General features: G+C 46.8%; 1 protein-coding gene across 1 annotated transcript in view; it reads right to left on the reverse strand.

Moving 5' to 3' along the window:
- Positions 1-1,728: 1,728 nt before the first annotated feature.
- The window catches only part of GRIN2B (glutamate ionotropic receptor NMDA type subunit 2B), a 404,576-nt gene continuing 392,336 nt past the window's right edge, over positions 1,729-13,968 (reverse strand). Inside the window, exons 10-13 of the mRNA XM_046012453.1 lie at positions 11,606-11,766; positions 9,581-9,768; positions 6,115-6,353; positions 1,729-3,593 (exon numbers count right to left, since the gene is read on the reverse strand). Of these exons, the coding sequence (XP_045868409.1) occupies positions 1,737-3,593; positions 6,115-6,353; positions 9,581-9,768; positions 11,606-11,766 (2,445 nt within the window). The 3' untranslated portion in view covers positions 1,729-1,736. The remainder of the gene's footprint in view (positions 3,594-6,114; positions 6,354-9,580; positions 9,769-11,605; positions 11,767-13,968) is intronic.

A 13,968-nucleotide genomic window follows, 5' to 3' on the forward strand; every position in this document is an offset into this window, starting at 1 on the left:
TGACCCGCAGAACACCCCCTCCCCGAGTTTCAGGACCGGCAGTGACAGATATTCATTTCCCTTCGCAAGTGTCCGACTTAGTGAAGGGGGCATTGCATCTGCCAGCACCCTCATCCCTGGAGTTTTCTCTACAGAGATATATATATATATATATATATATAAATACACATATTTATATATATATTTTTATTCTTGAATGGTACACCTGGGAGGGAAAGGAGGTGCAGCAGGAAGGTGGAAGGGCTTCTACTGAGAGTGTCCACATGGGGCTCAAGGTCACATTCTCAGGGAGCCAGACCCAGTGGTGTAGTGAGGGAGTCTCTTCCCCCGCACCCTCTCCACTTCCAAATTTCTCCCCTTCCCTCCACATCTCCTGAGCTGTACTCATGGAGCAAGCTCATGCCCCTCAGCCATCTGTCTGCTCCCTATCAGTTGTGACCAGTTCTGTGGCACAAGCTCTCCTCGCTCCAGGTTAAGTAAGAAGGGATCAAAGCATTGAAAACATCCCCCTCTCTCACTTACCCTACCACACACAGCTCCCCTATTCTTCCAGCCTGACCTAGCTCCTCCCCAAACCTGGGCCAGCTGAAGGTGTAAAAAGCTCAGGAAAGCTTTAGAGGATCTTTTGCTCTCGAGCGTGAGCCAAAGAATCACGGCTGCTTCTATTTCCCTGTCACCTTCCTGGAAGATTCTCGGTCAAAGCAGGTTGAACCACAGAGCAGTTACTCTTGCACCTTGCTCTTGGAAGACGGTTCATCCCCTTTTTGTCTGGACCGTATCATCTTCTCGGTCAAGAACTTCCATCCTCCTCATTCGGGAAGGGTGAAGGGGAGAGACAGCCAACACTTGAGTAACACACGACCATCTCTGTTTGTATATAAGCCAAACTGAGCAACTGTTTGGGGACGTTGGAAGAAACGGTGTCGTGAGTCAAGGTAACCTTGTCTACACATACAGGCCCCTGACTGCGTGGCTGTGTAGACGACAGGCATGTACAAGAGTACAGGGACACTCGTGCACATGCAGTCTGTCCTTTCTTTGCCTCAAATGCACCACGGAGCATGGCTCTGATGATCTGTCTGTCATACACCCGTGACCTTTCTGTCCCTGTGCACCACCAATGGGTCTCAAGGAATTGAAACGAACTTTTTTCTTTTTTTTGGCTTATATATAAACACACATGGCCTCCTGCCCTCTACATGACACGCGAGCCCCAAACAGATGTCACCGAAGGGACAAGAATTTAGCAAAAGCCTCTTTGCCTTCACAGGCAGTAGGCTAAATGGTCCCACTGGGACGCTTTCTCACCTACACCTAAAGATCTGTTCGGGAAGAGCTATCCTGTGCTCACTCGGCCTCCTTCTGTTCCTCCCGCTTCACTCCAAGCGGGTGGCAAACAGTCCTTCCATGCTGGGAGGAAGCCTGGGCGCAGCCCCTTCTTCTCTCCACTCTGCCCTCCCGGTGCTGTGCTGAGCAAGCCCACCACACTCTTTCCCACGACCAGGAGCGACTGACAGGTGGGGAAGGAGGAGAGAGCCGGAAAGGGAGGAGAGATGGTGCTGGTCACCGGGGTTGCCCTCAGAAGGAATCAGAACTCCAGGATTCCGTAAATAAAGGAAAACAAGAAAGGAGCAAATGGGAACCAAGTTCACCCCCGTCACCCTCCGTGACATGCGCACCACACGCCCACAGCCCCACCCTCCCGTACCCACCTTCAACCCTCTCTCTTCCCTCACTCAGACATCAGACTCAATACTAGAAAGTTTCTCATAAACATGCCCATTGCTGGAGCCGTTGAAAGCCCTGGGGTTTTTGTTGTTAGGCACACAGGGGTTGGACTGGTTCCCTATACAGATGTCTTTCTGGAAACGGCCTGGCACAGCCCCGTGAAGGGCTGAGACTACCGGCTTGTTGGTGACAAGGGCGCGGAAGTCTGGCCTGGCTTTCGGCGCCCCCGCCCCCGTGGGCTGCCTGAAGAAGTAGGATTTGCTGCCGTGGAGCAAGCACTGGTCGTCCCCGAAAGTGGGGATGAAAGGGTTTTGCGTGACCCGGTCGGGGTAGAGCGACTTGCTGAGCATGTAGCCACCGCCGGGGTTGTTGTGGTGGTGGTGTCCGGCAGCGGGCACTGAGGACTTGTTGTTTGCAAAGGTGCTCTCGCCGGCTGGCATCTCAAACATGTGGGCGTAGGGACTGCCGTCCAGGAAGCGGCCCTTGTCTTTCAGGCTCACGCTGCGCGGGGCTAAGGTGGCTTCTTCCTTCTGCAGGTCCACGAACGTGTCGTACGAGTGCTGCCGGCGCAGTTTGTTCCGGGTCTTCTTCTGGGCCTTGGAGTTGGTCGGGCTCTGGGGGTACTTGGCGCTGGGGGCATTGGACGGCACCGCCACAGGGGCGGCCGGCTGGTCCAGCTCCTGCAGGGAGTTGTCCTCACTGATGTCGTACAGATTCCCTGCTTTCTTGCAAGCCTCGCACCGGATGCACGCCTGCCGGCCCGAGTTCTGCCCGCTCACCGTCGTTGGGTAGTTGTGCAGCTTGGAGGGGCAGCTGCGGCAGAAGTTGCCCCCGGAGCGGTCCTCCCAGTCCACGTTGGTCAGGTTCTTCTCCCAGGGAGCCGGGACCCCACTGACCACACTGTGTTTGTCGCCCGCCCCGTGCTTGAGGTGAGACCTGTTGGTGCAGGGCCCGCCTCCGCTGACCGAGTCACGCTTGAAGTCGTCGCTCTGCTCCTTGTAGATATCCGTCAGGTCCACGTGCTCCCAGTGCGGGGAGTTCTCCTTGGTGCGGAACTGGTCCAGGTAGAAGTCCCGGAGCCCTTCCTTGTCCCTGAAGTAGCGCTTGTGGTCAGGGGAGCGGGGGGGCCGGCGGCGGTAGGCCAGCTCGATTTCGTCGAACTCCCGGCGGGACTTGGCCGAGGCCGGTCGCTTCTTCAGGCTGTCCTTGTATTGCTGCTTACGCCTCTTCGCGGCGTTGCCCTCGATGTTTCCGTAGGTGACCGTGTGGGTGGAGATGTCGGACACGTCTGAGCGGATCAGGTCATCGTGGCCACTGTAGCGGTCGCTCTTGAACGAGAATTTGCCATACAGGTCGCTCAGCTGGCTGTGTTTGGAGGAGGGGAGGCCAATGTCCAGGGGCTTCTTGCTGATGGACCGTGGCTGCGTGGTGAAGGGCGGGTTGTCACAGTCGTAGAGCCCGTCAATGGAGCTGGCGCTGCCGATGCTATGGGGCCGGTGGTGGTGGTGATAGTGGTCTTGGTACACATTGCTGTCCTTTAGCTGCAGGTTACCGAAAGTTCTCTCCACCTCACTGATGTAGTCGCTGAAGAGGTTCTCCTCGCAGGGCGGGTTGTTGTAGGACTTGCAGTCGGAATGCGTGAAGCTGCGGCGGTGCTCAGAGATGTCGTAGACGGACGACTCGCGTCGGATGAAGTCCAGGGCGCTCTGGGGGGAGCCGTTCACGCCGGACAGGTTGGCCATGTTCTTGGCCGTGCGGAGCAGGCGCAGGATGTTGGAGTGTGTGTTGTTCATGGTCGCGGTGGGGGAGTTCATCACAGACTGGCGCTCCTCGATCGCCACTCCATGGATGCAGCTGTAGATACCCTGGAGCGGGAAGAGGAGGAGATGGGTCAGGTCTCCGTGGACAATGCTCACCCCCCCGCCCCACTACCATCTGTCTCGCTGGAGACGAAAAGTCAGGGAGAGCATGAAACAGTCTTAGTATACTCATAGGCTGACAGGGCTAGAAGCTCGTCCGAGTTGTCATCTGAATTGGGCGAGTTTCCTATCATGAGCTGAGGTTCATGGCCTGGCTCTCCAAGAGGGGACACGTCCACTCCAGGTGACTTGAGCAAATAGACTGGAATCAGAAGACACGACATTCTACACTGCCACTCCGCCATTGACTTGCATTGATTTTCCTTCCTAGGCCTAAGTTTCCGCATCTTAAAAATGAGGTCGTGATAGCAGCAGACGGCAAAAATTAGCATCAGCTGCCTGGAAATCGACAGCCATGTATGTGCCATGGGCATCGGGGCTGTTCTGTCCTGGCTGGCCACCCCAGCTGCCTGTACAGCACAGGGGAGCTCAGAGCTCACAAGAGCCACTCTTTTCTAGCTCTGACAAATTTTGAGTGCCTTTTAGGGTTTGGGTCACCAAAGAATGGCTGAGGGGTTCTCTTCTTGAGCCAAGCATGAACCAAATTCACAGAGAGTCAGAAAGCCCTGGGGTCAAAGAAGGATTTTTCTCCTGCTGTGCCCTACACCGTGGAAGGGCAAAACTGGGACAGATATCAAGTCCTGAATAGGAATAAATAATTCCCTTGTTCTCCTTAGCTCCTGGTTTCCTTCTAATACTTTCTCACTCCCTTAATCTTATCATACATAATTAATATTGTGACAAATTAGTATTGATTGAGAACTCCCTGGTGCAGCTCTGTGTACGAGGCCTTAAGGAACACCGTTCAGGAGAGGTAATGGGTTGGGGTCAAGTCCCAAGTCAAGCTAAGCTCCTTATGCCTTGCTCTCTGCCTTGACAAGTGGACACACTTGGAACTTTTCTCCCTGGCAAGGGAAATATGTGACGGGGAGGTCATTTGAATTGGGTCTTTGAAACAAAGGGGACTGATCTGGAAGGGAAGTTGCCCTGGTCGATGGGAGGAGAGCAGAGATGAGAACGGAGAACTGTAGCTAAGTGGAAAAGAAGAGAGGTTTAGGTGAGGTGAGCCTTGCCTTCCCAGAGGGCAGTAGCAAGACCTGAGACCTTCAAGGTAAAGTTACTCTCCTTGCTTTCTAACCCTTTTTGATTACAGCCAAGGGAAAGTGCTGAGAGTTTTTCCTCTACAAAGGCCTTAATTGTGCTGTAGGCCTATGAATGGGATTTCTATTACAGGCCACCAACTCCCATTGCTTCTGCCAGCACCCTATCTGGGACCTTAGAAAGGACCGCACCGTGGAGCAATGTGGCTCCGGGACCACACGTTCCTTCTTCCTGCTTACTTACTGAATGGCTTGAATCAGCTCACAGCCAGAGAGGAAACTGTTCTCTATCACTAAAATACTATAGGAAATGATGAAAAGATAGAACAACTTAATGAGAAATCCATTCTCTTACATAACTCCATTAGAGCCGAAGTTAGTTATATTAGAAATCTAGACCTCTATTCTAAAAGGATATCTGAGGTCATGTCTCATGAATGAATCCCATAACCTTATTGATGAAATTAAAAGAGGCCTGCTTCCCCCCACCCCCCTGTGATCCTCTGTTCATATTTAAAACTGAATTCCGGATCCTCACATTGGACTTGAAACTTAGAAAAGACCTAAGTAAAGAACAACCCGGGCACCGGGTGGCTCAGTGAGTTAAAGCCTCTGCCTTCGGCTCAGGTCATGATCCCAGGGTCCTGGGATCAAGCCCCACATCGGGCTCTCTGCTCAGCGGGGAGCCTGCTTCCCTCTCTCTCTCTCTCCCTGCCTCTGCCTACTGTGATCTCTCTCTGTTAAATAAATAAATAAAATCTTAAAAAAAAAAAAAGAACACCTTAAGAGTTATACTCGTGTTCCAATTAAGGAAGTTTCTGGAATGTAAATTTCTCATGGATCAGTACTTACTTCTGAAGGTTCTGTAAAGCTCTTTACCCCCCACAACTCACACGTGGTTAAAACAGCATGAATAGTGGAGCAACCAATAATATATCTTTGTATGTCAGAGTAAGAGAGATATATTACATTTCACTATTTGAATAGAGATGTGATTTAAAAAAAAAAGATTAAATGATTAATACATCCCATACACACTTAACTAATGGTGATGGAAGGCATTTGGTAGAAGGCCAAATTTTTCATTTTGATTGATCTGTCAGTTCTTACTGGAAACCAAATGCCCAAACCCCACACAAAAAGCTGCTCCTTGAAGGAAAAATAATATCACCTGTTTTTTTGTTTTGTTTTGTTTTTGAGTCACCTGAAATTTTATCACCCGACCCCTTGGGGAAACGTACATGATGTAGTTTCTGGCTTTAGCTGCACAAGGTTGGAGTTAGTGCCCGCCTGGATCTCCCTGCTTCGCACAGTGCTAGACTAAGCCATCCTCCCCAAGCTCCCAGCACCTCCATCAAACCACTTACTCTGCTGATGGAGAAGACCATGCCAGGCTTGCCAGAACAGACACCCATAAAGCAGTGCCGGAACTGCCAATAGAATAGGTGTTCACAGATGAAGGTGATGAGACTGAGAGCCATGGCTGCCCCCAACATGTAGAAGACGCCTGCCATGTTGTCAATGTCCAGCTGGCTGCTCATGACCTCATTCTTTTCGTTGTGGCAAATGCCAGTGAGCCAGAGAGCTTCCAGCTCCTCCATCTCCCCTGGACACATGGCAGGAAGGAAAACAAGAGAGAAGACAGAAGAGCAGAGAAAGGGAACAGAAAGGGGTATTGGGGAAGAAAGAGAAAAACATGAGAGAGAAAGAGACACGGAGAAAGAAAATTAATAAAGTTCTCAGTAATTTTATTAATATCACTATATATTAACTCATCCATGTATTCGAAAAGTATTCAGTGGCAGTTCAGTGTGGGTACTGCAGTGAATCAAAGCTATGAGGCATTACCCCTGCTCTCCGTTATCTATCCAGTGGCAACTGGTACATAAATAATTAATATGACTAGCAATATGCAGGTAACAGGGGTTCAAATTCAGGAGACTAATTTTGTGGATGGGGTGGCCAGTGGGTTTTCACGAGGAAGGTAGGACTGCAGAGGGACAGAATGAATGGGTGAATTTTAGTTCAACTTGCATGAAAAGGCACTCCAGGTGGCAGAAATGGCATGATCAATGGGAAAACACAAGGTTTGTTTGGAAAAGACATGCAGAACAGCTCAGCCAGAGTAAAAGGAGGCAAAGGAAGCTGAACAAAAAAGGTTGAAGCAAGACTGCTGAGGGCTCGAGTATCAGACTAAGTAAGCATTTGTATTTTATTTTTAAGATAGTAAGAAATAACATTAATTAAACACAAGATTCAGAAAATTGCTCTTGAAAATATGCAAATCAGATAGGGCTGGGGCAGGAGGGACAGAAAGAGATAAGCAGGGAGACTGTCTCCCCACGGACCCTCACACTTACTGATCTCTTGTTGCAGAGGGAAACAGAAATGTTAAGACTGAAGGGGAGGAAGCTTGAATCAAATGAGACCACCAAATTCAGACCTGCCTCCTTGTAACACCACTTAGAGAAGCTTTGATTAATTCAATTCATGCCGGGGACAATAACCTTTATCCACTTCACTGGATACAAGGAATTAGCAAGGCAGAAACCTTAGACAAAAGGAAAATGAAGGAATTCACGTGCCCTAGAATGCATCCAATTCTAGGCAAACAAAATTCTGAAAATCTCATGAAGTAAACTGCCTGTTTTAATAATTCCAGTTGGCTAAAAATTTGAACTTTGCGTAAACTGACTAGAGCTTTGGCAACTTCTCCCAGTCATCTCTACTGCCGCCCTTCCTCACTGACAGAGGCTCTGTTATTGCCTTTGAGGGAGAGTTACATGAGAATTACAGAAGCCCTCGTACCAACATAGCCTGTTAGCACTCCAGCTAGAACCCCCTCGTTTTTTCAGTGTTAACCAAATCACTTTTTACTCATTGTTTTGATCAAACTATGATTTTCCTAACTAGTGGAACAACGAACTTCACCTGGATCTGAAAATCTAGCTGTGTTCTTCTGCCTCTCATCTCATCCCTAACAGCGAATATTCTATAGACATAATTTAGAGAACCGCCCGGCTGATGGCCTGTGCAGCCAAGCAGGCTGTTCCTGCATAACTGGATTTGCTTCTGGGAAGCTAACAGGAAGAGTAGGTACTCCAGCCAACAAAGTGAAGAGGGTCGCAGAAGACATGAGTATAATGAAAGTACCACATTACACCAGTTAGAATGGCCAAAATTAGCAAGACAGGAAACAACGTGTGTTGGAGAGGATGTGGAGAAAGGGGAGCCCTCTTACACTGTTGGTGGGAATGCAGGTCGGTGCAGCCACTTTGGAAAACAGTGTGGAGATTCCTTAAGAAACTAAAAATAGAGCTACCCTATGACCCTGCAATTGCACTGCTGGGTATTTACCCCAAAGATACAGATGTAGTGAAAAGAAGGGCCATCTGTACCCCAATGTTCAGAGCAGCAATGGCCACGGTCACCAAACTGTGGAAAGAACCAAGATGCCCTTCAACGGATGAATGGATAAAGAAGATGTGATCCATATACACAATGGAGTATTATGCCTCCATCAGAAAGGATGAATACCCAACTTTTGTAGCAACATGGACGGGACTGGAAGAGATTATGCTGAGTGAAATAAGTCAAGCAGAGACATTCAAGTATCATATGCTTTCACTTATTTGCGGAGCATAAGAAATAACATGGAGGACATGGGGAGATGAAGAGGAGAAGGGAGTTGAGGGAAATTGGAGGGGGAGATGAACCATGAGAGACTATGGACTCTGAAAAACAATCTGAGGGTTTTGAAGGGGCAGGGGTGGGAAGTTGGGCCAGCCTGGTGGTGGGTATTGTGGAGGGCACGTATTGCATGGAGCACTGGGTGTGGCGCATAAACAATGTACTTTTCTAGTACACGGAAAAGTAATTAAAAAAATAAAAAATTTAAAAAAAAAGTGGAGATGAGATTTTTTTCCAAAGCAAGCTGACTGCTCAGTCTCCTCCCAGGATAACACTGGTGAGTAGCTTATGAGTGTCAGCCTCAGAGGACCCTGTCTCCAATTCCTGCATCTTCTAGCTGAAAGAGCAAGACGGGAGAGAGGGACGGATGGATAGATGGCCAGAAGTATATTTGTGTGCCATTTCTCTGGACCCAGAAAAAGCAGAGACCTTTTTGAAGGTCTATCCACTGCTCTGGCCACGTGTGTCTATACTAGCTTCTCTGACTGTATCCCTAAAGTTTAATCATACCCCGTGATCCTGACACATACCTCCTTGACTAACTACTCTAATCCTTTCTCCTAAATTTCACCCAGTTACAGGTTGAATTGTGTCCCTGTCCAACACCTCCCCTCCTCATGCCAAATTCCTCTGTTGGAAGTCCTCATCTCCAATCCCTTGAAATGTGACTTTATTTGGAAATGAGGTAATTGCAGACAGAATTAGTTAAGAGGAGGTCATCCTGGAGTAGGATGGGCCCCTAATCCAATATAATTGGCATCCTTAAAAATGGCATCAATCAGGCATACACAGGTAGAGACAGGCAGCAGGCACGTAGGGAAAATGTTATGCAGACATGAAGGCAGAGATGGGGTGATGTGTCTGCAAGTGCAGGAATGCTCACAGTTGCCAGCAAACCACCATGAGCTGGGGGAGAGGCACGGAACAGATGCTCCCTTGAGGCCCTCAGAAGGACCCAATGCTGATGCTTAGACTTCTGCCTCTAGAACGGTGAGCCAAATTTCTATCACTGAAGTCACTCAGGTGTGGTACTTTGTTTGGCAGTCTTAGGATACTCATACCTATCCCTCAAGTTACTTTTCTGGAAAGGCTGGGGTTACAGGAGTGGACTGGCTGTCAGAAGAGCCACTATCTTTGACTCACCATCTCCGAACAGCTGCAGAATAGCAAGGTCCACCTGGCGCTTCCAGCCAGAATCTTTTTGGATGGCAATGCCGTAACCAGTGGAAGCAAAGACCTTTCCGCTGCCAATGGTCACCAGCTTGCAGCCTTCATCTCTGCCAGCCATGTAGTTCAGCACTGCTGCATCGTAGATGAAGGCGTCCAGTTTCCTGTGCAAAACAGAAGCAAACAAACAATCCGGTGGAGGAATTTTAGTACAAAACTACCTATGGGGCCATTAATATGAAGCAGTAGGGTTCCAGCAAGCGATGGGGAGAACTCATTCAAAGTCAGGCTCGAGTTGGAACTCAGCCAGAATCTAAAGTCTAAATCCCAGGCCGTTCTTTATGTGATTTCAGGTTGAAAGGAGGAGTTCTTTCCCTCCCACTGGGAACGATGAGAATGTAAGTTGGGCCTGAAGCCAACTCATAAGCTGTGTCTGAAAGGAGAAGGAGTAAAAAGGAATCAATAAAAATAATAACCGAAATAATGAAAAGTAACCATCACGATGATAACAACAAAGAGCATGGGTTAGATTTATATAACATTTTTCATTTCTCAGTTCATTACAGTCCAGAGTGGGGATAAGTGTAGGTGTATGTGTTTCAATAGCTGTGCAATGCTATTTTTGTGGTCAGAAAGGTTTCAATACTCTGTTTTGCAGCACAAGGAAAGAAAGGAGTATTCTGGGTGGTAGCAGCACAGGCTCGTTAAGAGCAAATGTGCGCAACTACAGGAGAACCCAACGTATAGAAGCATCCGGACATCTCAAGTTCTGAAACATCTAGGAATCTCATTTTATAGAGTGTACTTTCCAAGGAAGGAATATGCAAGGAAGGGAGTACGACTAGGGGTAATGGCAAGAAGGCCTGGACCAATATTTCAAACTAACATTTAAACACATCAAAAGTAGAGAAAGAAATTCAGATACAGCCATATAGGTAGGTAATATAGCGAGGTCTGCAAGAAAGAAAAGCATGCGTCCTCCCTTTTCACATTTACAAGGTAAGTTAGCTTTATCCCTCCTTGAGGAAAAATAAGCCCTTTCTGGTATGATAAGATACAAAACATTTTCCAAAAAGCCCATAAGTACCCGATAGAAAAGTGGCACACCAAAAAACTCCCCAAACTCTAATATGATTGACAACTGGATATACCAGGAGCCAGACGACCTACCACGGTGGTCCCATGCCCAAGCTCAAATCCCGTCTCCCGATACCTCCTGTGATTTTATGGTGATAAGACAGAGTCTAACAGTATTTAAGTAAACAGGCATCTGGGTGGCTTTTCCAGAACTGGAGCCACTGGGAGGTCCAAGTGTGGCTAGTCATCATACAACACAGGAAATCAGTTACAAGGCCCCTTTACCCCTAAGTCCCAACATCTCTGATGCTCAATTATCTTATTCCACAGCTGTGGCTTCGAGAGGCCAAATGAAAAAAGGGACCAGTGTGGCTGGGATTACACAAGCCCATATATCTGCAGTTTGTGAGCTCCTTTCAACAAACAAATACTTTCTAGAGTATAAAGCTGGATCAAAGAACACCAACAAAAACTGGAACTGGAGATCAGTCAACACATTCTCACTGCTTGTTGTCTAAAAACCTTCACCCTTTTCTTCTTTCACTTCTCCCTTATCCACAATACCCCAGAATCATTCATTTTCACCTTCTGGTCAACAGTTCTTCATTTCATGTGTAATACATGAACCTTAGCCTTGACTCATCCCTTCTCCTTTTATGGCCATTTCATTCTTGTTTCATGGTTACAATAATACAAGTAGAATATAATTTGTAAAACAAAAATACATAGAGGTATATGATAGCATAGGAATCTTTGTGTTCTGGCCTGAATTATATTGTCAAATTCAACTTGGAAATCCATGGAAAGAAAATGCCGTCTTCTTTGGTTTAACTTTGGCACCCAAGCACAATATATCTGATTCAGTGTACATTTAATAAATGTGAGAAACACATCAAAGACTCTGAGCTTGGAAGCAGTTCTTACCCTGTTTTCAGGGAGAGCAATGCATCATCTACACCCCTCTGGTTGAACTTTCCCATGTAGGCATGCATTTCTGCGTAGTTATTGCGAATATTCCTCTCTGTGCTGCCATTGGGCACAGTCCCAAAGCGAAAAGGGGGTGAGAAGTCATTAGGTCTCTGGAACTGGAGAGAGAGAAAGAGAGTGAGAGGGAGAGGGAGAGAGAGAGAGAGAAAAAGAAAGAAAATGCTTCAGAAAATGTGAAGAGATATTAAGTTAGCATTCGTGGATATATAGGGAAGGGACCCGGCTACAGTTCACCAAATACATCGGCCCTCACTCAGGAACAGCAGATGCTAACTGAAAGAGGACTTCAACTTGATTTAATACATATCATTGAGGGCTTTCTAGCAGCCCAACCCTGGATTTAATATATAACCTTTGCGTGTTCCATTTACACATACTGCTCAACACCAGTGATGATGGGAGTATGGAGCTTAACCGCAGTGGGTTAGTCACCTTTATACCTGAAAACTGTGTAAAACATGCTTCCAGGCCTCTTAATTTAAGGGCCTGAATGCACTGTCATTGCACCATTTGAAGCTATAGGACTTCAGTGGGATGAGCTACAATGTACTCCCCAAAATAATTTGTTGGGTATCAAATATGTTTTGCTAAGAAATTTTCTCTTGACCTCCCTCGATGCATTAAAAGCCCATTATTTATTCTACACAAGTTATAGAACAAATTGTAAAATCAAATACAATTTTAATTATGTTCCTTCCCTTGCTTAAGAACTGGGAGTGGATCTCCAGTGCCCAGCAAAACCAAGTGAAATCTCTTAGATTTTTCGCCCCTATGACATCAAGCTTTATTTCTGGTATTGCCCTGCAATGAGCAAGTCTGTACACTGCTTCCTGAACAAATAATTTATTCATTTGTATCTTCATGGCCTCAAATAGTCTGTCCCCTCAGCATGAACTCACTTTTCTCTTGAGGCCAATTCATGTCCTTCATCTCAAAAAGTAACTCAAAGCAGTTTCTTCAGGACACCTTCTGAGTTCTTTCTTCCATCAAGTCTACCCAAAAGGACGTGATGTTCTTAGTTTCTATTACACTACAAATGCAATTACACACTAAATGAGCTGGCTAAATTCTGAGAGCTAGTCTCTGATACAGTCATTAAGAGTTTGAGCTTAGACTGAGAAAGATGTAAGTTGAGGATCAGCTCCATCACTTACTACTGTGTGACCCTGGGCAAATAACGTGAACTCTCTGTGCATCATTTCCTCATTGGCAAGAGGAAGACAAGAATATCTATTTTTCAAGGCTGTTATGTGGATTGAAGGATATAATGTCTACAAAGTACCTGCCATAGCACCTTGCATGCAGTGAGTCCGCAATACAGACTCTTCCTATTATTTTTAACTCATGTCTGTATTGTGCATTCCCCAGTAAGCTTCCCTCTCCAACCCTCCCATTCTGTTAGTACAGCTGTGATCAGACTGATCAGAGTAACGCTGCCGTACCTTGGCATAGGAAAGACAATGGAGACATGTAAAGTCCTCTTGGTTTCAATACTATACTATTGACTTTGGAGATGTATTTTAAACTCTAACCTGCAAACTTAAGAGTACTCTGGTCCTCTGGACTTGTGTGGGATTACAGACATTCTCCTTTCACTTTTCCTTGACCTGAAAAGCTCAGGAGCTTCTCAGAATATGGGGATTTTATAAACCACAAAATGTCACAGCACCAGGAACCACAAACGCCATCTTCAGGGCTTGGAGCTGGCCATAGTCAAAAGCAGAGCCATACAGCAGTGTTAGGCAATCTGTGATGCATCACAAGACCACTACTCTCCTGACTCAAAGGCTCCCAGTCTGACTTACCACAGTGCTTTTTGCCATTAAGAGTTTTTGCTTAATTGGTCTTGAAAGGGCTGTGATTTTTAAGTGAATTAAAGAGTCACAAAGAATTTTAGAGTTGGATAAGTCACTCAAGGTTAACTAGTCCAAGCCTCTCATTTCACAGATGAAGACTGAGGCAAAGAGGACAAGTAATTTGCTCAATGTCATGCAGTGGTAGTAATGGCTAACATTCTCTGGGATCAATTGGCTTAATTAACAGTATTCCTCACTGTGCCCAGCAGACAGCAAGTTTAAGTAAACAGGAATATGCTTTATTGGGAGGGACAGAATGCTATGCCTATCGCTGTCAATTATAACACTTCACTTGTTTGAAAAAAAGGCATTCCCCAAATCAAAAGCAGAGTACGTACTCTGGCAGGCAGCAGTACGAATAAATGGACTCCCTTTAATCAGCGATTCCCCACTTCGCTAGGGCAGTGACAACCGATGCTCACAATGAACAAGATATTCTAGGGC

The sequence above is a fragment of the Meles meles genome, chromosome 7, assembly GCF_922984935.1.
Source record: "Meles meles chromosome 7, mMelMel3.1 paternal haplotype, whole genome shotgun sequence".
Classification (NCBI taxonomy): domain Eukaryota; kingdom Metazoa; phylum Chordata; class Mammalia; order Carnivora; family Mustelidae; genus Meles; species Meles meles.